Source organism: Perognathus longimembris, chromosome 3 (genome assembly GCF_023159225.1).
Source record: "Perognathus longimembris pacificus isolate PPM17 chromosome 3, ASM2315922v1, whole genome shotgun sequence".
NCBI classification, from domain to species: domain Eukaryota; kingdom Metazoa; phylum Chordata; class Mammalia; order Rodentia; family Heteromyidae; genus Perognathus; species Perognathus longimembris.
The window spans coordinates 47757443-47783097 of NC_063163.1; the positions used below are offsets into that span (position 1 = coordinate 47757443).

The 25655-nt window shown below is 36.8% G+C and overlaps 1 protein-coding gene across 3 annotated transcripts in view; it reads right to left on the minus strand.

Annotated features, from left to right (window-relative positions):
- Cog6 (component of oligomeric golgi complex 6) overlaps positions 1-25655 on the minus strand; it is a 62693-nt gene that overhangs the window by 16456 nt on the left and 20582 nt on the right. For all 3 annotated transcript variants that reach the window (XM_048341458.1, XM_048341457.1, XM_048341459.1), the window contains 7 exons: positions 22507-22635; positions 22340-22431; positions 20818-20882; positions 19183-19274; positions 15241-15358; positions 700-831; positions 205-372 (listed from right to left, as the gene is read on the minus strand). In XM_048341458.1, coding sequence (XP_048197415.1) covers positions 205-372; positions 700-831; positions 15241-15358; positions 19183-19274; positions 20818-20882; positions 22340-22431; positions 22507-22635 — 796 coding nt within the window. The remainder of the gene's footprint in view (positions 1-204; positions 373-699; positions 832-15240; positions 15359-19182; positions 19275-20817; positions 20883-22339; positions 22432-22506; positions 22636-25655) is intronic.

Genomic DNA, 25655 nt, shown 5'->3' on the forward strand with positions numbered 1-25655 from the left:
AATGTCTTCTTTCTCTAAAAAACACCAAAATAATGAGTGTGATGTGTGTGTATGTGTGTGTGTGTGTTCATCCTTCTATCAGATTATATCAATAGACTCATAGCAATTAGGTGTCATTGAATTTAATTCTAGCAGTAACTTAAAGCTAAGCTATGAAAAAAAAATAGATTGTCTCACAATGAGTTACTGTATAGCAACATTTACCTGAAATTGTAGCATTTCCAGGCGTCTATCAGTGAATTCAAAGAGAGCTAATGTTGTCTTCATCATGTACAGGGAATTGACCATAAACGTGGCCATGTCAGCCGTGCCTAAATTGCTGGCTGACACTGTGCACATCTGAAGGAGAGGATCCAACACACATGATAAGACCTATAAATAAAAAATAGAAAATAATGCCTTATTTTCTAATCAGAGACACTGTCTTGTATTCATGGCACTTCACAGAGTTACTGCTAGAAGGCAGCTAGCTTACGAAAGTACTTAAGAAAAAGATTAAATAACGTAATTCTTATAGAGTCTAAAATGAACATCACTGAATTAATATTTCATAAATTAAAGAAAACTGGTTCAATAACAAAAAAAGGAAAAATCAACAAGAAAAGTTGTCCAAAAATACATGTTGGAAACACCAGCATTTTAGCAGACTGTACAGTAGAGAAGCAAAAAGAAAGCAATGACCAAACAATTACAAGCTACCTGAACAAAGTCAGCTTGACGAGCATCTAATGGTACTACTGAAGAATCGTGAGACGCCAGAACTTCACGCAGCAACATGAGTGTCTGATTCAGTGCAGAACTTGGTCCAAGATCAGGTGGAGGGAGTTCAACCTAAAATAGAGAGTGGCTTATCCACTGTTTATATTTCTATTTAAATTCTAAAGTATACATGCCAATTCAGGACAAAACAATTCATATGAAAAATATATAGCACTGGATAACATGTTGTTGTGAAATATATCTATCAGCATGGAAAGTGAAACAAGCTTTACTTACATTATGTCATGACCAATGTAACTGTCACTCCACAATTTATGATACAAGTTAGTATTCACTTGAATTGTGAAATTATATTTGATATACTTGAAATGACTTGGAGTCTCTGCTTTACTCATCTCATTTATGAAGAAAAATGATAATAAAGCAGCAATCCACAGATCAACTGGTATCCCAACTCCAGTGCAGTGGGTAAAATATCCCTCACCTCAGCCTCAACACTCAGGAATCCTGGATCCATGTGTTTAGGTGAGGGTCTAAGAGTGAGCCTTTCATTGACTAGCACAGGAGCATCTCAGGAAGCAGGTCCACAGCCATGCTTCACAGCACCACACAGAAATGCTGCAGGTAGGGCCGGGGATATAGCCTAGTGGCAAGAGTGCCTGCCTCGGATACACGAGGCCCTAGGTTCGATTCCCCAGCACCACATATACAGAAAACGGCCAGAAGGGGCGCTGCAGCTCAAGTGGCAGAGTGCTAGCCTTGAGCGGGAAGAAACCAGGGACAGTGCTCAGGCCCTGAGTCCAAGGCCCAGGACTGGCCAAAAAAAAAAAAAAAAAGAAATGCTGCAGGTATCATTGCAATAGGGACTCTGGAGTTACATTACATTTGAATCCTGCATCTACCAGTTAGCAGTCTGGAAACTTTAAGGTTACTTAACCTCTCAGCAAAGGAGAGGGATTATGTCAAGATTAAGTGGAATTTTTACACCTAATCTACCGAGGAGAATACCCAGAAATCACTAAGTGGGGACATCACAACGGCTGAGAAGAAGTGCTTTCATTTTCTATTTTTTAAATTTCTATTATTTTATTTCTTTTAAATGGGGGAAAAAAACACCACAAAATTTAGTGGATTCAAAAAGCACGACAGTGTTAGTCTCTGACTATAATTTAAAAACAATTTTCACAGTACTTGCAATATAAGTGAAATTTTGTAAATATATCAGTATTTGGTAATTAGAGTCTGTGTAAACTCTATTTCTGTGCCTTGCAGAGAGGAAAACACAATAGTTTTAAAATAAGGTGTGTGTGTGTGTGTGTGTTTTAAAGAATGTTTCACACATAAAATGTAATGCAATCAGTAAAAATGGCAGAGTAGGCCTGTGGAAACTCTCTTCACTTCATTAAAACAAAATTATGAGGGGCTGGGGATATGGCCTAGTGGCAAGAGTGCTTGCCTCGTATACATGAGGCCTGGGTTCAGTTCCCCAGCACCACATATATAGAAAATGGCCAGAAGGGGCGCTGTGGCTCAAGTGGCAGAGTGCTAGCCTTGAGCAAAAGGAAGCCAGGGACAGTGCTCAGGCCCTGAGTCCAAGCCCTAAGCCTACCCCCCCCCCAAAAAAAATAAATAAAATTATGAGACATGAGCAAACCAAATATAAGTGGTGACAGGAAAAGAAGTAACAGCAACTCTATGCTGATAGGTCAAGACCCTGGGCCTCCTATATAAAGACTAAATGTGTTGAAGAACCAAAGCAAAGTATTAAAATAATGTCTCTACAAATAAAGAGTATTAATAGACAAAATGAGTAAACATTCAGAAATTTAAAACATAATAACTAAAATCAAAATCTTACTACAAGGGTTCTTACAGTAAATTTAATCAGCAGAATAAATAATCAATGATTTTTTTTGGGGGGGGGCAGTCCTGGGGCTTGAATTCAGTGCCTGGGCACTCTCTAAGTTTTGTGATCAAGGTTGGCATTCTACTATTTGAGCCACAATACCACCTGTGGATTTTTTTGAGTAGTTTACTGAAGATAAGAGGTTTCACAGGGACTTTTCAGTATGGGCTGGCTTCAATCCCCGATTCTCAGATCTCTAGGATTATAGGCCTGAGACATTGGCTCCCAGATAATAATTACTGATTTTAAAGATAAGTCACAGTTGAGATGATCTGAGAAGCAGAGATAAAATGAATAAAAATGAAAGAGAGCTTCAGAGGTCTGTAGACTTTATTGTCCACCTAAGCATAAATGGGAATTCTAAAGAGAAGATCAAAGAGAGTAAAAAGAATATTTGAAGAACTATTGGCAGATATCTTCCCAATTTGATGAAGAACAATCACCTAAACATTTAAGAAGTTCACTGAATTCCAAGTGGAATAAGTTCACAATGATATATACACTGAGTAATCAAACTGTCAAAGACAAAGAGAACCTTGAAAGCCACCAAAAAGAATTCATGAGATAAAGGGATTTCCAATGAAATGAACAACCGACTTCTTACTAGACTGAGTAACACACATTCAAGAGCTAAAGAAACAAACTGCCAACTAAGAATTTTGTATCCAGCATGAGTATTTTAAAGACTAAAAGAGAAATAAAGCTGAATGCAATAAACAAGAACAAAATGTTTACAATGCCCTACAAAAAATGCTTTTAGGCACTGGACACTAGGTAGTCATTCAATTAATATGAATAAAGGACAAGTGTAAAGGCTCCAAAGAGGTAATAATCAAGATAGCATTAATAACTTTTGTTGTTGAAAACACAGCTCTAGGAAGCAAGGATTATAAATATGCACTGATGGGCTGGGGATATAGCCTAGTGGCAAGAGTGCCTGCCTCGGATACACGAGGCCCTAGGTTCGATTCCCCAGCACCACATATACAGAAAACGGCCAGAAGCGGCGCTGTGGCTCAAGTGGCGGAGTGCTAGCCTTGAGCGGGAAGAAGCCAGGGACAGTGGTCAGGCCCTGAGTCCAAGGCCCAGGACTGGCCAAAAAAATAATAAATAAATAAATAAATAAATAAATAAATATGCACTGATGGGCGTACAATGTAGTGAAATGAGATACAGTTTAGACTTAATTATAGGGACAGGCTGAAAGTAAAAGGATTAAAAACTATATAGTACTCAGTACATATACACACAATGGAATTTTACTCATCCCTTATAATGAATTATATTGTACCATTTGTAAAGAAATGGAAAGACTTTGAAAAAGTTATGCTAAGTGAAGTTAAGTCAGGTTCAGAGAGACAAAGGATGCATGTTTTCCCTTATACGTGGAAGCTAGATTTAGCTTATATACTTGTTAGTAAATATGTTGGTGTATACATGCAAATGTACACAGGTATATTAACTGAAATGCAGTAGATTCAAGGGAGAAATTAAACAGTGTGATTCCTTAGAAAGGCAAAGTCAAAGTTCAGCAAAATAAAATACTAGGAAGTACGAACTCAAAAGAAGTGGGTAGGGGGCCAAAGGGCAAAGGAAGAGAAGAGGGGTAGAATGCAGTCAGGAATCCATTGTATATCCTACAAAACTGACAACGTGAGGGAAGGGATGTCGAAGAGAGGCATGGGTGAGAATGTTGAAAGGGGTCATACTGATAAATATAGATTGTATTCATGAACTGCTTTGTTAATGGCAACCTCTTTGTACAACAACTTACAGATAACTAAAAAAAAAAGGTAAAAGATATAACTTGCCAATGACCAAGAAAAAAACTAGAATAACTACAGTAATTTTAGAAAAAACAAATTTTTACAATAGAATTTATTACTAGGACAAAGAAAGACTTTTTATCACAATAAAAGGGTCAACACATTGTAAGTATATGGTGAGTGTAAATGTGTGCATCTAATAATAGTATATAAAGATACGTAAATCTAAAGCTGGCAAAATTGAAGGTAAAATATTTTCTGTAGTAAAGAAATCATTATTTCAAGTACTGCCATTTATGCAGTTTTGTTACCTTTTCTTCCATTATATTAAAATACATTTGAGTTTTTAAAAATCCCAAATGTCATTCTATCTTTATAAAAGTATTCCATCCATTCATCATATTTTAATGAAAAAGTATTCCATCCATTCATCATATTTTAATGAAATATCTAGATGGTTAGTAAATTGATGGTTATAGGGTTAATATGAAAGGCTTTTGGTTGTTTGTACTTTCATCTTTATGTTCTTCTAAGTGATTCAAATACGTATATGATTTGAGGATGTGATTATCAGTTATAGAAAAATAATAGTGATTCTTGTCTCCTACAGGCTAATGAATTATTAACGAGAGCAAACTTGGGGTGACAAGATGTAGATAATTTTTATGGCTTTAAAAATAAACTTTTCATTTCATAAAAACCAGTGCATATATAATTTAACATTTGAAATTATATGTAGAAGTATTGGCTATGCACTCATGCATAAGCATAAGTAATTATAAACTGAATAGAAGACACTAACCTAAAAACTACTCAGTAGAATCCTTTCCTAAGCACACATTAGTAAGATTTTGTTCACTTCCTTAAACTTAGCATTTAAAAGCAGGCAGCTATACAAACAGGTTCATTTATTTTCTAATTTCCCAACACTTCTCATAAGTAGAAAAAGGAGTCATCAAGAATTTAACAGATCTTCAGGTGGGGGGATAGAGCTCTAATACAAGTACACATACTACATAATTAATTCCTAAACAGTAAATTATATATAAACTTCTAGGTTATAAAATATTGTGTCTTTTGGAAGCAAAACTGGAGACTAGTAGTAGAAATTTGAGGTAATAGTGGGGAAATTAAAGATCATTTTGTTTTCTACACCTTTTGAAGCCTTTAAGAGCTATTAAAATTTTAAGCAAAAGCTCCCACTTTGCTATTTAACTCCATTTAACAAAGTGCTATTCTATGAGGCATTTTTATATTGGCACAGGCCAGAAACACTTTTTAAAGCAAACCATTAATTAGGGGAGGTAATCATATAAACAAAGCTCAATCTACAGTAAACAAAAAAAATTAGAGATGAAATATCATATGGAATTAAACTAATTCACATCAGTTCAATGTCATCTGATTAGAAAAATCATTTCTAATGGGGAAGCTTTTAAGAAATGAGCCTATTTGTTTTGAAGTTCTTCCTACACAATTTATGTATGCTTCTTTAAGAAGAAATCTTTACTATGTTTTCCGTAGCTGCATACAACACTGTGGAACACAAACACTAGAATGAAGTGGACTTTATGACTTAGAAAATCCACAACAAGTAGAGGAACCATTAAAAACAAAGAGAGCAGATCTTATAAACCTCACATACTCCAATAATCATGATACCAAAATTCCTGTGAGCTTGAAGCTGTGCAGGCAAAATATCTAAATTTAGTCACATTCTACTTCCTTAGAAATCAGTGAGCAATAGCAATGTAGCTGAGAAAGATAGCTATAGCATTCATTATCACTGTTCCTTGGACCCAGATTTGAGCTAGTAACAGAAACTTTACAGCCTGATAAAAAAGGATAAAGACAACTTGAAGATTTGTCATACAAATGAAGCTTCTCCTTTTCTTATAGTGACTCATGTTTAGTCCTTTCTTCTGGTTTCATCCCAATCTCAAATTCTCAGATATTCTAACAGCACCTGACAAAGCATCTACAGCTAGAGCTTGTAAGCACCTGTTCAGGAAAGTGAATGTTGTTTTAAACATGGCCATACAGAAATCTGCATTGTAAGTCTGTGTCATGAATGCATACACTTTAATGTTAATACATGGAAACAAAGCATTTATTACATTTATATACTCTAAGGAAAAATAAATGAACATGTTTTTGTTGCTACTGTTGTATTTAAGTCCAAAGGACAGAACTGTAATTTATGAAAGTACCTTCATTTCAACCGTACTGTAGACTTCTTATTTCAGGGATTTTATTCATGACTCATCTTTCTGTGTTTTACATGAATATTTAGTGAAAAAAGTTTACCATGGTCATAAAACCATGAATATAAAACATTAGCCCTCTCATTAAACTCTTTAATTTGCAGTGGCTTTTCCTTTATAGTTGAAATTCTCTTGTTGAAAAGGTAAGTGGTACAGAGTCTAAGCTTAAAGTCAACTGTAGTTTCAATAGCACCAAATGACATGTGGAAAATTTACAGAGCAAAACAACTTATTATAGCAACAAGAAACCATATAATACATGGGAATAAATCTAAAAATAGTGAAAGAAACCCAAGAGGATCTCAATAAATGGAGAGATATACCACACTGATAAACTGGAAAACTCAGTATCATTAAGATAATTTCTTTTTTTTTCAATTTTTTATTTTCAAACTGATATACAGAGAGGTTACAGTTTCATACGTTAGGCATTGGATACATTTCTTGTACTGTTTGTTACCTTGTCCCTCATACCCTCCTCCCACTCATTAAGATAATTTCTTTAAATTAATCTATAGATTCAATACACGTTCACTCAAAATTTAAGAAGCGCTTTTTTTTTGACAAGTTGATTTTAAAATCCATATGGAACTGCAGAGGACATAACCAATGCAATGCTACACAGAAAACAACAACAACAACTAACTCTAAAGAATTTGCATATAACAGATACCAAAGCTGTGAAGCAATTAAGTGAATGTAAGATTAGTGCCAAGATAGAAAAACAAATCTAAGAAGCAAACTCACATGCATGATCATGTGCTATATATGGCAAAGACTCCACTCTAATTCAATGGGAAAAAAGACCTTTACAGTGAATGGTACTAGACCAAGTGTATTACACATAGGGAAAAGCATTAATCTTAACTCCTACCTCACACCATAGTGAAAGATTACTTTGAGATAGATCAAACACCTAAATGTGGAAACTGAAATACTCAGGCTTCTTAAGAGAAAACATGGAAGACTATCCTGGTGATCCTAGGTTAGGCAAAGATTTTTTTAAAACAGGTCATAAAATGAACTAACCATAAAAGATTAGCACACAGGACTAGTTAAACGTGAAGTACTTCCATTTATCAAAATATTGCATTAAGTGAGTGAAAAGATACTCTGAAATCTGGTAGAAAATGTTCATTATACTAACTACTCCATAAAGGGCTTTTATCTAGACATATCTTACTAAGCCCTTATAAAACAGTAAGATGAAAAATTGGACAGCAGACTTCAAAAGATCCTTCATAAAAGAGTACAACCAGCCATTAATAAAAATATGAAAATTACTGGATACAGTAGCTCTAACCTGTAATCTTAGCTACCTGAGATGTGGAGACAGGAGGACCATAGTTCGAGACAAGCTCAGATAATAGCCAATGGCTGTGGGCTCAGTGGCTCACGCCTGTCATCCCAGCTATGGAGAAACACAATGGCTGGTGCAGCTGTGTACACGTCATCACACGCAACATGAGGAGGTACAATAGGAAGAATGCAGCATACTCCAGCCCCAGGTATAAATTAAGACCCTAACTTGGAAAACGGCTAACACAGAAAGGGACTGGAGGCCTGGTTTAAGTGGGAGAGTGCCTGCCTGGCAAGCTTGAAGCCTCAAATTTAAGCCTTAGTATCACCAAAAAACAAAAAAAACCACCCAAAAAAAACAAAAAAAAAATCCCCCAAAACTCGCAAAAGGAAAATCTGTTCAACACTGTTAGTCTTTAGAAAAAATGCAAATTACAAACAAATGAGACACTATCACACATACTTTCCAAAATGGCTAAAAGTAAAAAAAAAATCTCAAACTGTCAAGGACCAAGGAGGATATGGAACAACTAACACTGCCACACATATCTGGTGGCAGACACCGGAGCAACCATCTGGAAACAAGCTTTGCAGAGCGGCCTGAGTTGGTCCATACCATTTCTTAGACAGCCATGTTCCGGGATACACACAACAGGAACAAAAATTAATATTCTGCAAAAAAATATTCCCAGCAGCTTTACTGACAATATCCAAACCTGGATGCAACTCAAATGACCACCAATAACAGAATTGGGTAAATAAACTACGGAGTATTAATATGACTTATACAATGATTAAAAAATGATTATGATCACAGTACATGTGATGTACATATAAAGATATCACAATGAAATCCCTCAGTGCAATTAAAATACACTGAGAAAATTAGAAACCAAAAACTATTGAAAATTCAAGATTAATGAATCTTACAGATACAATATTAAATTAGAGCCAATTAAAGTACACACTATCCGAATCTGTTTAAATAACAAGAAAAACAGAAGACAGAAAGTCAAACAGGGATTTAGCCCGAGGAAGGTACTGACTGAAACCAGCTTGAGGAAGATCTGAGGTGTGAGCGGTATTGATATCTTGGTAGGGGTGATAGTTAAGGAGCATCTTCAAGCATAAAGATTCAGAAAGCTATGTACTTGTGACTGTATGCTTTAAGATCTATCTTCCCTTAGTATCCAAAATGAATAAGCAAAGCAACCATAAGAATTCTTAATGCTTAAGTTTCATGAAAGTCATATGATTTTATATATAATTCCTGAGTGACAAAGATATGAAGAAAAAATTCACATTTGAAAACATTTGGTCTAGTGAAGATGTCATAGTCTATAAAGCTCGCTGTCTTATGAATGTGCAGAGATAGCCACAAAGAGGTATTTCTTACTCATTCTGGAGTATAGGTAAGAAGAAAATGATAAAGGTCACCATAAGAACTGCAAGAGGTATTTTCATGACTTAATTGCACTATCGCTTTAGTTTAATTCTATCAAAGTTCTTCTATAAAGGTTTTCAAATGTTCTGTTCCATAACTTCTGAAAAGGCCTCTCACCTTCTGAATCAAAAAATAAAAATACAGATAAAAGCAAAGCAACCAGAAAAAGTTTCCTATTTTTAAGTTTCCTAATTCTGTGTTTAAGGTTGCTTTTGCTCTATATTCTAGTTATAAATAATATGTGAAAATGAAGCTTTTAAGTCAGCAAAATTGGCTGAGATAAATTTTAAGAGTCCAAACTAATATGCATCTGAAATAATGTTAACAGAATTCTCACCACAAAATATTTGTTTTGTTTTTTCCTCCAGGCAGAACAATCCACTAGGAATAATGTAAAATTCAAAACTATTCAGTTAGAACAGTACTTCTCTCACTTTAATGAGCACAGTTAAAATGCATATTCTGACTCAGCAGGCTTGGGTATTTGCATGCCTAACAACTACCCAGGTTATGCCCAAGCTGTTCTTCCAAATACTACACTTGGAGTAGTAAAAAGAGAGTACACAGTAGCATTTCTAGAATTTAAATTGCAATTTCTTAAAAGATGATTTAGGCTTTTGTCAGCAGACTGCGCAGATTAATTATGTTGTTAATTTGACATGAACTTCATTTCTGTATCTTTTTAAATTATATCACTGTATCAATAGTTCTATATCTATCTGCCTATCTATATATCTTTCTATCTATCTAATGAAAAGAGTGTCAGAAGATGTCTGTCTAACTTAAATTCAGTCCAGATACACTACCACTCCTAGACCATTCAGCTGAGTTCTTCAGGAGGCTGCGGAGAAAGGGCTGTATACAAGCTTGAATGCACACCTACTTTACATGGCTGGGAAAATGTATGTCTTTCAATAAAATTATCCTCATGAACTTTCTTTTTTTTTAATATCAGATAAAGAAGTATTTATCAAATATCAAAAATACAAAAGGAATGGTATTTCACAAGATTCTTTCCAGTGATACCTTTTTAAGAAAACAAAACAAAACAAAACAAAAATGAAACAAAAGGGGCTGGGGATACAGCCTAGTGGCAAGAGTGCTTGCCTCATATACATGAAGCCCTGGGTTCAATTCCCCAGCACCATATAAACAGAAAATGGCCAGAAGTGGCGCTGTGGCTCAAGTGGCAGAGTGCTAGCCTAGAGCAATAAAAAGAAACCAGGGCAGTGCTGAGTCCAAGCCCCAGGACTGGCAAACAAACAAACAAAAAAACCCTCTAGTACCACCACCAAATAATTAAATGCACAAGTGAGAATGACTAAGAAGTAAAGCATTAAAGATTTTTTTAAAAATGAAACAAAAAACAACTATCCTTTCTAACCATTTTATTATTCACTAGAGTCTCAGGGACAAAACAGATAGGAGAGACATTTGATAAATGAGACTACATCAAAATAAAAAGTTTTCTACACAGCTAAGGACAGTTACTAGACTAGAAAGACAGCCAACAAATGCAGATTATCAGACAAAGGCCTATTATCCAAGATATACAAGGCCATCAAGAAACTAACCACTCCCAAATCTAGTAAACCAATCACTAAGTGGGCAAAGGAGCTAAGGAGAGACTTCTCAGAATAAGAGGTAAGAATGGCAAAGAAATACCAGGAAATGCTCATCATCTCTGACCATACTGGAAATGCAAATCAAAACAACTCTGAGATTCTATCCTACCCCAGCTAGGTTGGCCAACATTGTGAATTCCAAAAACAAATGTTAGCAAAGATGTGGAGAAAAAGGAATCCTATTGCACTGTTGGTGAGAATGTAAACTAGTACAACCTCTGGATAGCAGTCAGGAAGTTCCTCAAAAACCTAAACACAGATCCTCCCTACAACCCAGCCTTACCACTCCTGAGCATCTACTCTGAACATGATGAACCAGGATATGATAAGGACACCTGCATATCTATGTTCATATCTACAATATTCACAATAGCCAAGACATGAAAACAGCCCAGATCCTCCACAATAGATGAGTGGATCCAAAATTACACAAAGAAGTTTCTTCTTTTTTTTTTTTTTTTTTTGCCAGTCCTGGGCCTTGGACTCAGGGTCTGAGCACTGTCCCTGGCTTCTTTTTGCTCAAGGCTAGCACTTTACCATTTGAGCCACAGTGCCACTTCTGGCCATTTTCTATATATGTGGTGCTGAGGAATCAAACCCAGGGCTTCATGTATACGAGGCAAGCACTCTTGCCACTAGGCCATATTCCCAGCCCCTTACACAAAGAATTTTACATAGCCATTAGAAAGAATAAAACAATGTCATTTGCCAGGGAAATGGATGAAACTAGAACAAATCATGTAAGTGAGGTAAGCAAAGCTCAGAGAGAAAAAATGGTGCATGTTCTCTCTGATATGTGGAAATTAGATCTAAAATACACTAGGATATGATCAATTTTTCAGGATTCTAGATACTCACAAAGTGTGACCAAAAGAGGATATTCTTAGAAGAGAAACACAAAGGCACAATGTACAGGTACCTCTTCATATTTATATAAAATTACATGCATACTGAAGCAAATTCCAAGATATGGAAACAAGAGACCTCCTTTCTTTGTTCCCTTTTTTTAGTTTTCATTTTTGATGATTCTGTCTGCTTTACCTTACATATGGTATATTCAAGTATACATTTTTAGAAGGGTGAAAAAGTGCAACAATGGAGCTCACTGGACAGATGAAAGTGAACAGTACAACGTGTGAGTGAGGCGGGAGGGAGGGACTGAGAGAGCGAAGGAACAGACGACACTGTATGAAAGGAAATATGCTCATTGCCTGACTCATGTCATTGTAATCCCTCTGTATATTGCCTCAATAGTAACAATGAAGTAAATTAACAATAATAAAAGAAACTATATCAACAAAAACTGCTTTCGGTGTTTGCTAATGAAGAACGTTTCGCTGTGCATGTTGTTTTCTTAAGGTCAGAATCACTTTAAAGAAAGGGAATTGTGTCATTAAAATTAGACAAAGGAAAATATTTTTGAAGAAATCTGAAGTGGTTGTAGATATAGGAAACATTTAAGTTGCAAAAACAATCATTATCCAACCTCAATTTAAATCTTAAAACATATCGAAATACGTAAGTATGATTTCAGTTTCTTCTTTTTCCTCTTTTTTTTTCTTTTTGTGGTGCTGGGGTCTATGGGTCTACCACTTGAGCTGCATCCCAAGCCCTCTTTTCCTTTAGTTATTTTTCCTCGAGTTCTATTTCATTTTTGCCCTGTGGCTGGCCTTAGGCCATGATCCACCAACCTCCCATAGGAAGGAATGATGGGTATTGGCTACCATGCCCACCTAGGTGAGGTTTTGCTAACATTTTTCCAGGCTGGCCTCCAACTGTGATCCTCCCTATTTCTGCTTCCCGTGGAGCTAGGGTTACAAGGCCGAAGTCAGCATTCATGATGATATTATGCAATTTCTAACTGAGAAAAACATTTCCAGGTATAAATACTACAGCAATGAGAATAAAAACAATAATGTCCATAACTATAAATTTACAAGAGCTTCAGTACTAATTAGTACTTAATTTAGCATTTTGAGAGGGAAAATAAATAAATGGATAAACATTCCTGAAAGATAAGTAAGGTCTTGATCTCTCAATATGGATGCACAAAAGCAGACTTTAAAAAATGTGAAAAGGGGGGCTGGGCTGGGGATATGGACTAGTGGCAAGAGTGCTTGCCTCGTATACATGAGGCCCTGGGTTCAATTCCCCAGCACCACATATACAGAAAATGGCCAGAAGTGGCGCTGTGGCTCAAGTGGCAGAGTGCTAGCCTTGAGCAAAAAGAAGCCAGAAACAGTGCTCAGGCCCTGAGTCCAAGGCCCAGGACTGGCAAAAAAAAAAAAAAAAAAAATGTGAAAAGGAAAACCACAGAAATGTTAAGAACATTTAGCTTAATATATTTGTTGAATAACACATAATTTATCCTAATACACTCTAAATGTATTTTCTTATGAGGAAGTTTTCACACATGGCATATTTTCAAGAGAGAAACAAAAGGTGAAAACTTCAGATGTTATTATGCAAATATTAAAAGTTGATATGCTATAGAAGACTACAGGCAAATTTTAAAAAGGCAAAGGATAACATTGAAGAAATACAAACATACATATGAATGACAAAACTAACATTCTTAATGTGTACATACCAGAAACTAAAATTTTTAAGCACTGCTAAGAAATGTACATTCTCAATTCCAGAGGAATGAAAAATCTGCTTATAGATGATGTGCAGTTTTTGTTCTGACATATTCTATTTGCTTCTTCTACTGAAGATGGCACCTGTTCTACCTCCTTCAACTTTCAAAATCCTACATGCAGTTTTCTCTGGAGAGCCTCCTCTCTGTAAAGGAGGTATTGCATGTACATGTAGATGAGTACATGTATGGCTCCTCTTGCACTAACAATGGCCCCTAGGCACAGCAATCATTTATTTGACCATTTTCCACTAAAAGAGAAGCAACTTCAGGTCAACAGACCCTTGAGCCTTTGCCTTCTCATTATACTTGGACATCAGGAAGTAGATTCTATTAAGGTTTCTCCAAGCTTAGGAACCTTAGGATTGTTGAAGTACACTGAGTTAGATTGCTACTCCTCTCTTCTCTTCTATACTGTTCTATATTACAAAACCTCAACAGACTACTACAATTAAAAAAAGACACGAAGGAAGGAAGGAAGGAAGGAGAAAAACAGCCAGGAACTGGGTGGCTCATTTCTGTAATCCTAGCTACTTCAGAGGGCTGAGACCTGAAGATCAAGATTCAAAGCCAGCCCCAGAATAAAAGTCCTAAAGACGCCAATTAACCACTAAAAGAGCTGCAGGTGAAACTGTGGCTCAAATGGTAGTTCACTAGCCTTTAGCAAAGAAGTTCAGAAGCGCCCAGACCATAAGTTCAAGCCCCAGCGACAGAAAAGAATAAAACACAACAAGGTAAATATGATATACTATTGAAAACTTTTGAGTCCTTCGAAATGAACAAAAACAAGGAAAAATATGATCATTGCAGAGTCTGATTCCTCAGGTCCTGCCACAGTACCTTACTCAACTTTGAATATTTAGGACCCTTTCAGACTTGTGTTATTATTTAATGGGGTATTTTTTCTTATTTGTTTCCATAAATTATTATAAAGTATAATGCAGGGGAGCACACATTTCTGACAGTTGTTTAGAAAAAAGCTTTCTCTGGTGTGACTTAAGTGGTAGAGTGTCATCCTTGAGGAGAAAAACCAGGTGAGGGCACAAGGCCTTGAATTCAAGCACCAGTACTGGCATAACAAACACACAAATGAGGGAAAGAAGGAGGGGAGGGGAAGGCAAAGGAGAAGGAGAAGGGGAAAGGGAAGGGGAAGGGGAAAGGAAAGGGAAAGGGAAGGGGAAGAAAGGGAGAGGGGGAGGTGAGAGAAGGGAAGGGAAGCAAAAAACATTCCCCAATATTTGTAATTTTTCTGGCCGAATGCTGGAGCCTTATCTGTCATCCAAACACAGTAAATTTGGTTCAGTTCCACATTTTGGTTACAAGTAGTGAAACTAGGGCTTAGGATTTGTTCTCCAGTTATGACTCAGTTACATAATTTCAGGAAGACAGACTACAAATTTACATCCAGTAAGTAACCACAACACTAGATTTGTAAGAATTAAAACAACAACGATAAAAAAACCCACCATACAGAATGAGAAAAAAAATCATCAACCAACGTAAAAACACCAAAATTACATCTTCAAATGTGAAAGATTTACAAGCACACAAGTTAGGAGATGTATTTTGCAAACATACCTTATCCATTAGTTTACTTGCATGAAGACTCAAGCTATTGAAGAATATTTTTTTGCTCAGCAAATGCATTTCTTCAATAGTAGTCAATAAAGTAGTTGCACTATTTCCAACGATGCCACTAAGAGCAAAGAACATTTCAGGTTGCAAAACAGAGGATAAAGAAATTCTAGTTCTTTGACTACAAAGCTTTATGAAGATGTAGATTTTTAAAAAGAATTTATGTAAAATACAATATGTAAATTAAAAACAAAAGTTAGAAGGTTTACACTGTTGTTTGGTAATCAAAACAAGAAAAGGAAAAAAACCCAATAGATTGAATATTCTTAAAGAATCAAAAATGTGAAATGAATATAATATCTGAAACGTTCTGAGTATCCTATCAGTATCTTTTTAAAAGTTTCAGATTTCAGAGTAGACTGGTAGAGCTGAGAGATACTTGACTGGTAAAGCCTATGCATAAATTCCAAAATCCAAAACAAATGAGCCCCCAAAATGCAAACCTGCAACACTTCTGATCCCAAGCATTTTGAATAAGGGACACCTGACTGGTCCTGGGTCCAGTATTTCCTAGTCCATTAGTCAAACTAGGTTAACCACCTGTGGTGTAGAAGCCCCCTTCACGGTTCTTTCTCTAATACAGATAATCCAAGAAGGCATGACTCTAAGGAAGTGGTTCCAACAGCTCAAATGTGGGGCTGGGGATATAGCCTAGTGGCAAGAGTGCCTGCCTCGGATACACGAGGCCCTAGGTTCGATTCCCCAGCACCACATATACAGAAAACGGCCAGAAGCGGTGCTGTGGCTCAAGTGGCAGAGTGCTAGCCTTGAGCGGGAAGAAGCCAGGGACAGTGCTCAGGCCCTGAGTCCAAGGCCCAGGACTGGCAAAAAAAATAAAATAAAATAAATCAAAAAAAAAAAATAAACCAACAGCTCAAATGTCTTAACTAAATTGTATCACACTGAGTTATTCTTTTAATTAAAACTGGTATAGCCTATCAATAACATACCTATACATTATGAAGTGTCTCCGTTTGTAGAAAGCTGCTTAATAATAATAATGGTATGTTTAGAGTAATTAAAAAGATTCTGATAGCACTTTAAAATAATTAATTACATTAGTACATTCTGCAGTATTTAATTCTGCATTAGAAGGTTGTTTTGTAGACACAAAGGGGTTTCTCAATTTTGCCAAGATCTAAAACAGGTATATACATAACAAACTTCCCAATTTTGTCTTTGTCATTCATATAATAAAAATGACTTTTTTTTTTTTTTTTTTTTGCCAGTCCTGGGCCTTGGACTCAGGGCCTGAGCATTGTCCCTGGCTTCTCTATGCTCAAGGCCAGCACTCTGCCACTTGAGCCACAGCGCCACTTCTGGCCATTTTCTATATATGTGGTGCTGGGGAATTGAACCCAGGGCTTCATGTATATGAGGCAAGCACTTTTGCCACTAGGCCATATTCCCAGCCCTGACTTCATTTTTTTTAATGAGGGAAGTCTGTTGTGAAAATTCAGTAGAAAATCGTAATTTCCAAAGGTATAATAACATTATACCATACATAAAATCATTGAGGTTGCTAAAGATGAAGCTGATGACACTAGTAAGTATGGGTAAAATGTATGCTACAATCACAGCAAATTTACTGAAAAGTTTATGTGTACTGCATGTACATATTTACACTATATATACATCAGTACACTGTGAAACTGAAATGATGTGGGTAAAATCTTACATAGTTCATGCAAACAATGTTTTCACATGCTATCAAGCTGTATTTGGTCCTCAAGGCTAGCATTTACAGGTCTTCCCTGAGTATACTACTAGGAACCAGTGACTGGTCCCGTTACTTTTAGATGCTCTTTCTGAGATTTCACTCTATATAGTTCTATCCAACATGCTTACTGTTTTTAATTTTTAGCTATTACATACAAGTCCCTGGTATAGACAATGAGAGTTAAATGCTCCACTGCAGTTTTTCTCCACCACCCACATCCACACTTCACATTCCCCAGGCTACCTAGTACATTTGGAATTGTAGCAGTCCAATAAATAAACACTTAATGTTTCCATTGTCACTTAGCATGCAAATATCCTTCAAAGCTGATGCAAGAAGCAGGACATACAACACAGGGAATGAGCAAACTGGTGGAAAGACAAGCCCTAGTGTTCAGCCACAGAGTTGTCTGAATGCCTGGAGAGCAACTCACTGAGCCTGGAGCAAGGGGCTCATGAGGGGTGGCAGGGAAAGGGTGGGGTGGGACTACGTGATACACTTACTGTGTCCCTAGAAAAGGTCAAGTTCACCTAGCACTTTGGATCTGAACAGTGATAAGGACATTGGAAAATAAGCAAGCACAAAAACAAAGCAATTATAAACTCCAGGGAGAATTTTTACAGGAAGGACATACAATTGTATGTGAGACTTCTTATTTCCTGGGCCCCACATCTTCCTTGTTAGGGGTTTTAATGTACATGAAAAAAATCTATCAGACCTTGCATATTTCCCGCTTTTCCCCTCACTTCATTGCCTCTCCCTTGCCAGTTTTCTTGATGAGTTTTTCCTCTTTGAACTCTGAGTACTGAAGTACCCAGGGATTCCACTGAGGTCCTACAATATATCTCCACTCACTCTTTCATTTCTTGTTGTTTTTTTTTCTTTAAGATTGTTTTAATTGTCAAAGTAATGTACAGAGGCGTTACAGTTACATATGTAAGGCAGTGAGTACATTTCTTATGTACTCTTTCATTTCTTAAATGACCTGGCCCAGCCCCATGGTTTTGAGTATCACTTATATTCTACATATGACCAAATGTATTGTCAGCCTTGATTTCTCTATGTCATTCTTCCTCACTCATTGTGTGGCTTAGTTTCTATGAAAATGTGTCAACAGGATGCAAGCAAAACCCATTTGGTAGACTGACATTTTAGTTAGTTACTCTCAGCCATTAGGAGGCTGGTCACATCATTATAGTAATCTTTTGGTGCCCTGGGATTTAGTGATCCCTGAACCTCCCCTCTCCTCTCCTGGATAAGTTAGTTATACCAACTTTGGGTTTTCACGTGGATCTTTTGTCCTTAATTCTGATGTAATGGAAAACAAATGATTTTTAAGTGCAGGCAACTAATAGATACATCAGACAGTGAATGCAAATCTTGTTGTCAAAGACCACAACTTAAATAAGACAAATGCTTTCTAATCAGGTAACATGGCTTTTGTTTAGGGAGACAAAACTATAGTTCTATTTTTATTTTTAATATTTTGCCAGCCCTGAGTCTTGAACTCAGGGCCTGAGCACTGGCCCTGGCTTCTTTTTGCTCAAGGCTACCACTCTTACCACTTGAACCACAGCGCTACTTCTGGCTTTTTCTATATATGTAGTACTAAGGAATCGAACCCAGGGTTTCATGTATTCAAGGCACGCACTCTACCACCAGGCCATTTTCCCAGCCCCCATGGTTCTATTTTTATATTGTCACTTATGACAGGTAAAGGCTCAAGAAGAGATTAAGTTGTTTACACCCAGAACAGTTTACACCCAGCATATGTAGTTCATTATGCTTTATTCTAAGTGTAATTTGTATTCTTAGTATTATTTACTAAGAAAGAAAACTCAATATATATATAGATTTACACGGTTATAAACATAGTGTATCTGTGTGTGTGTGTGTGTGTGTGTGTGTGTGTGTGTGCTTATGCTTGCAGAAAAAAAGAGAAAAGGAAAGGACAGACTTCAAGGTAAAGCAGGAGTAACATGCACAGTGAGGAGGGAGGACAAACCTCAAAGTACAGCAGTACAGTGTGGAGGGTCATGCTTAGTTGGGTGTGTACTGAAAATAACAGGCATTAAATTAATATGCCTTGAAATGTGAAGTAATATCTTTTATAACCTCCATCAAAACCCACTGAGGTTTAGCAAGCCTTTTGTTATTTCACTTACCTGATTGTATGGTGGTAAAATTTGAGGAGATTAGAAATTTTATACAGTAAAACTGCCCCAGGTTCAGCAAGTATTACTTGCTCAATTCGAACCTATTAAAGCATGTGAGAAAATAATTAAACATTCCTTACATGTACACCTTTCTTCATTAATGACAGAACGAACAGAGCAAAACAATTACAGGTACAATTTTCATTACTGTAGCAATCACAAAATACCTTTCAAGGAATTTCAGTACATGAAGCCATAGTCCAATAACCTTTTAACTAAAAAAATTGGTTCAAGGCAGGCTTCATCAGTTCAGTGGGATCATTTCAAGGTTTACTGTCAGTATAGCAATTAAATTAACTTACTATTAAATCACAAAAGCTAACTCTCTTACAGCAGGTTCTCAGTGGATATATACTGCTCAGTCACTAAACATTCAGAAAAAAGTGAAAGAATTCTTGTTTTTAAACTATAATACTATGTTTGTTCCCATTAATCACAGAATAAATAGGAAAGCAGAAGATCATAATTAGCACCAAATTATTGTCTCAACTATAAGACTGTTGAGGTAAAAAAAAGATCTGGGTTAGGATGAAGTTGTTCTGCCTCAAGGTCAGTCACCAGGAGTCTTTTCTAATTAAATTCCATTCCTCCCTATTCTTTCTGTTACTTTGTATTTCCTCATTAACAAATGCCATGGAAATAACCCTGATCCATGCCTACTTACAAGCTGTACTGGACCTGTCCTTAAGTGATTATTCACTTTCTTGCCTTTCAGCTAGTTTCTAGACACCAGTAGGTGCTGTGCTGTCAGCTGCCTTACATCTCTGCAGCATCTGCTACAACACTACACACACAGAAGATGTTTTGCAAGCTGAAGTTTCTCTGTACATGGATTTCAATACTTGTCATAATGCCAGCAGCTATAATTCTAAAAAATGAGATTTTTATAAATGCATCTATAATGGCAGACAAAAATCCCTTGAGTTTTCGAAATAAATTAATCTTTACATCAATATGCTTATGAAATTGATTCATCTCTTAGCATAAGGCAGCAGACTAGCTAAGGGACCTCATTTCACTTTCTTTTTAGGCTATGACACAGAAATTTACATTATACATTATATCCATAAAAACGATGTTTTCTGAATTTTAATATAATTATTAGAGCAAAATAGAGAGGCTGCTAATTGCAGACAAGATAGCTTTCCCCAAACATATATAACATCATCTCAGCTACCTGGAAACTCTTCTTCTAGACTTTAGAGACCTCAAGAAAGTGTGTAGAAAGAGAATCAAGAAGCAAAAAGTAAAGAGGAGAGGGAGGGAGGGAGGGAGGGAGGGAGGGAGGGAGGGAGGGAGGGAGGGAGGGAGGGAGGGAGGGAGGGAGGGAGAGAGGGAGGGAGGGAGGGAAACCACGTCACCCCTGGTTATGCTGAAGGGGTCCTTAGGGAAAGTGGCCCCTGTTGGCCTCCTTAGAGATCACTCAAAGGAAGGCTGGAAGTCAGACTGAAAAAGACACACAGGGCGGCATATCTGCCACACAGACATATCCTCCCTTAACAGAGGGCTGCATGTTTCTTTAAATTCATATGCCAATACTTTAAGCAGGTACCTTATAGCATATATAAAAACAAAATATTCTACCTTTAGAGGTCTGCAGACACCTTCAGTGATATGCCCAACAACTTCTTGAATATTTTCTTCAATACCTAAAGTGAATTATTCCATAAGTTTTTTCCACATTATGTCTTGCTTCATATAAATTCAAAAAACAAACAAAAACACCTATAAATTAATGGCATTCACAATATTCAAAATATGTATAGTTTATCTTTGAGGACATTACTTGTGGTGTAACACATGACTAATTGTGCTAATGACTAATGTGTATCTCAAAGGCTTTGATTCATTTGACTGCTAAATTTAACAAAGTGAACATTTTTGTTTAAAATGAGACAGGGGTGAGGAGGGGGGTCTATGAAGAAAGCAACATCAAGGTGATTAGAGTGATAGAATTTGTTCTGCAAACACCTTGTTTAAAGCATGCTGTGGAGCACATGGGCTGAGGGTAGGAAGATGGGGACAGACCACGAAACATAATGATCAGCCACTGATGATCAACCACTGTACTGGGTACTCGACACTTGCTGCTTGCTCATAACCACTTTCACTTTTACAGACAGAGAAACTGGTTGTGAAGATTTAAGTCTCTGGTGTGGAATTTCATTAACTGCAATGATCTATTTCCCCCTTTCAACAATGCCCCTCCTACAAACTTTTCTAAAACATTTTTGAAGTAGTACACTCTTTTAAACTAGATAATTAGGATAAGAATAGGGAAAAAATGTTTAGAAATGCATTTGTCACTCAAATCTACACTGAATCTAGTCTCAATATGGGAGAGAGGAAGTGTATGAGGGCAAGTATTACACCAATTTGCACATGGCTTCTCCTGCCATCATGAGCTACACACAGTCATGTGATATCAGGTATAATATTTCTCTTGATTTCCTATCAAAAACAGAACATCCTTTCATTGCTAGCCCATCGAGCTCTAGAACAAGCCTCTTAAGCCGGTCACAATTCAGATGACTTGAAATTCTACAGACAAGACATAGGCAACTCCCAAATAAGTCACTGTTCACTATTCTCCATTGAGACCAAGATAAACACTTTAAACATATGGTAATTACTAAAAAAAAAAAGACAACAACAAAGAAACAACCTTTAGGATGGTCTCAAGAGAATGAAAGCGGGGATGAGTAGTAGGAATAAAAGAATTAGCAGCTTAATGACAGTAAGCAAACCACTCAGCCTGCTCACTCATAAAGATAGATCGATAATCCCAGTTTTCTGAAGTGTCATGCTGAAGATCTGAGATAATGGGCAAGACACTCCAGAAATGTCTACCAGGGAAGCATGGGAGTGTAGGCTTCATACACAAAGTAAAAGAGCCTGCTCTAAAACTTAACAGTTGAGAGATAGGATGCCTGTGTGGAGAAGAAAGCCTATAATCAGAACCAGAGAGAGCAAGGTGAATTAGGGCACTCCACCATACTGTCTAGGGGTCAATGTTTATCTCCAGGCAAAAGATGTTGTGGAGACATGAAACAGAAGCCTGTGCTCTTTCTCTTGCCATCATACTACCTACTATCAGTGCACTCACCTTCAGCAGTCACATGCTTTAAGAGGGCCTCCAGGTGTTCCTTTTCAGAAGCAGTAGCTTGGTGGAGCCAAGCCAACATATCTCCCACATACCTGACAAAAATTACGTGTCAGTAAAGATGTCCTTGGAAAAGATCGCAAAGCCCCTCCTGTGTCTGATTACTGTACCTCAAAGGGTCATGGGAGTGCATTTCAATGGGTCGGGGTGTACCTCCTGGGCCGCCTCTTGTAAGAGCATCAATAAACCCACGAACAACTGTGCTTCGTCTGGCTGTCCCAAATTCATCTAAGGTATACCTAGAAGAAACACATTGCATAAGGAACATGCTTTTTTTCTCTCCCTAATGGTTATATCAGACTATTCATGCAAGACATTTTAAGTCTTTTTAGGTATTCTCTCAAGCAATATTACTTTTTTTTTTTTTTTTACAAAAGACAATGATGAGATAATTTTAGCATTCTGAAAGTTCAACTGATCCCACCATTCAGGAAGTAAAGGTGGGAGGATCCTGATTTCAAGGCCACCTGTTTCCAAAAGTAAAATGAAAAAGAATTTCAATATGGAAAATAACCAACAATATTTTGTTCATCCTATCCAAGAGTGTTTGAAGCTAAAACAGTAGCAGCAGAGAAAAAGAGATTTATTTAGTAAGGCCAGAAAGTCCACGTGGGAACCCTGAACTTTTCAGGCTTCAGTATCTTTTCAGTCCAAAACAAAGCTGAGTGTGGCTCTAAGACTTTCTTCTACATTAAATAATTTTCCTTGTGATTACGATTACAATTTACCACCAAAATGGGGCCCTAAAGTTGCTAGCTATTTTTAAAACCTTACTTGGACTCTAATAGGAGGCATATTAGATGTTCCTTAAATTTATTTTTAAAAAAACAACAACAGTGTTAACACATACTTAGAATCACTTATTGTCATTGAAAAGAACTGACAGGAAAGGAAAGCTTTGTACTGGGGGCCATGATCTTTTGGGGTACAATTTGAGAATGGCCTGCCTGGGCCAATAGTGACAATTTCTCTGACTTGGCTCAGCTCCATCCTCAATATCACTGCCTGTCCTTACCTCCATCCTCTAGTTAACAGTCCTTTCTATTTTTCAGTTATATAGGAAACAAACCCCAAATTTTAGCAGTCTATCATCAGCAGAATCTATACTTACCCATTTTAAAATCCCTAAACAGTATTCTATGAAACTAAATATTAACACTTCAGTAACCAATATATAAACAAACATTCATACTTTTGTAGTCTACTGCTTTCTGTAAAATGTCGCTGATTTAATGAAAAATACACATTTTTTTTTAAAGTACAAGAAAGCTAAGAAATGTTTTACTTCCCCTTAAGGGGAAGATACTCTTTAGGAAGTAGAACCTTTGAGAACCACTCACTCTTGCCTATACTGTGGTTCTTTGTGGGTGTGTCCATTTTCAGTTAAGAGAAAATAGTTTTGAAATTCTCTGCAGACCTAATAGTACAGGAACGAGAAAGTATGAACTACATAGTTGCCCTGCAATTATTTCTATTTTTTAAACAAACTTTCCCTTTTCTTTTTGCTCTTCAATTGTACAGACAGCTAATGTGAACAGTGCATTCTTTTAAATGATAGCCTCATTCTACGAAATGATGAACTTATCATCAGATGACCATCAGAGTAAAGAATTCATAGCTATAACTCTTTAAAAATATATCAAACTAATCTTTCCCAAGGTCCTAGTGACTACAAAAAACATAATTTTTCGGGGCTGGGGATATAGCCTAGTGGCAAGAGTGCCTGCCTCGGATACACGAGGCCCTAGGTTCGATTCCCCAGCACCACATATACAGAAAACGGCCAGAAGCGGCGCTGTGGCTCAAGTGGCAGAGTGCTAGCCTTGAGCGGGAAGAAGCCAGGGACGGTGCTTGGGCCCTGAGTCCAAGGCCCAGGACTGGCCAAAAAATAAATAAAATAAAATAATTTGTGTGCCAAGGATTTTTTCCTGTGACCACAGTTTCATCAGAAACAAGTTATCCCAACAGCATTTTAGAGCAACAACCATCAAGCCAGGTAAACACAAGGACTTAATGTGTACAGTAATACAAAAATATTAATAAACATGAACATTAGTATTGATCCTCCTGAAGAACAAATGTAATTTAAGAAAAAAGCAGCATGAACAAATGAAGAACCTTCTATTCTATCTTCAATGAACAACTTTGTCAGATACAGAGAAAAATATTTTCACTGAAATCACTCTCTTCTAACAAAAGTAAAATTTCAAAATGTAGCTTTGTAAAGAGAAGCTTTACACGAACCGTGTGCACATTCTTAAATGCCTCCAGTTAAGATTAAAAGTCCCATTTTTATCACATTTATCTGTATTAAATAAAAGAAAACTCTGGTCAAGAGTAAATGAAAACAAAAACTGTATACAAAAAGAAAATTAAAGAACAAAAGATTAATATAGGGCTGGGACCATGGCATAGTGGCAAGAGTGCTTGCCTCATATACATGAAGCCCTGGGTTCCATTCCCCAGCACCACATATATAGAAAATGGCCAGAGGTGGTGCTGTGGCTCAAGTGGCAGAGTGCTAGCCTTGAGCAAAAAGAAGCCAGGCAGTGCTCAAGCCCTGAGTCCAAGGCCCAGGACTGGCAAAAAAAAGAAAAAAGAAAAAAAAGAAGATTAATATAGAATTTCCTTTCTATAATGCAACAAAAATACATAAAAAATGAACAAAAATCAGCATTGTACAAATTACAAATAACATAAGTTTACCAAAGGAGAAAAATCTTCAGGTTTTTCACTTCCATTTAGAATAAATTCTGAAAGTTTTGTCTTGGTTTATTAAAATAACACAATGCTACTATGTAAGAACAATGAATTAGGCTACTTTCCCCAAGAATTTCAATAATTCACATTTTATTTTCTGGTACTTGACAACTCTCACAGAAAGACAACCAAGAGTGAAACCTTCACTGTAAAACTTAAATGAAATTCACATACTGCCATCTGGTGGGTAGTATGAAACACTGTTTTGGCTCCCCCCGCCCACCACCCCAAAGTTAGCAACTTAAAAGGCAATTTTTGTTTTTTTAGCATTCATAGTATCCTAAACAACTGGATTTAAAAATCCCTTCTCCGCTCAGCTTCCAAATGTCCCTTAAGACCTTCCAAATTGCCATTACTGTCATGTGTTCTGGAAAGGAGCCTTTTGGAGATAAATCTTTGCTTCCCAACAGGCCTCACTATTCTTTCAGGTTCATCCTACTGTCAGAGAAGCCTTAAGAAGGTCTCAAAATCATAATTTACAATGAGATTCTATCTCAAT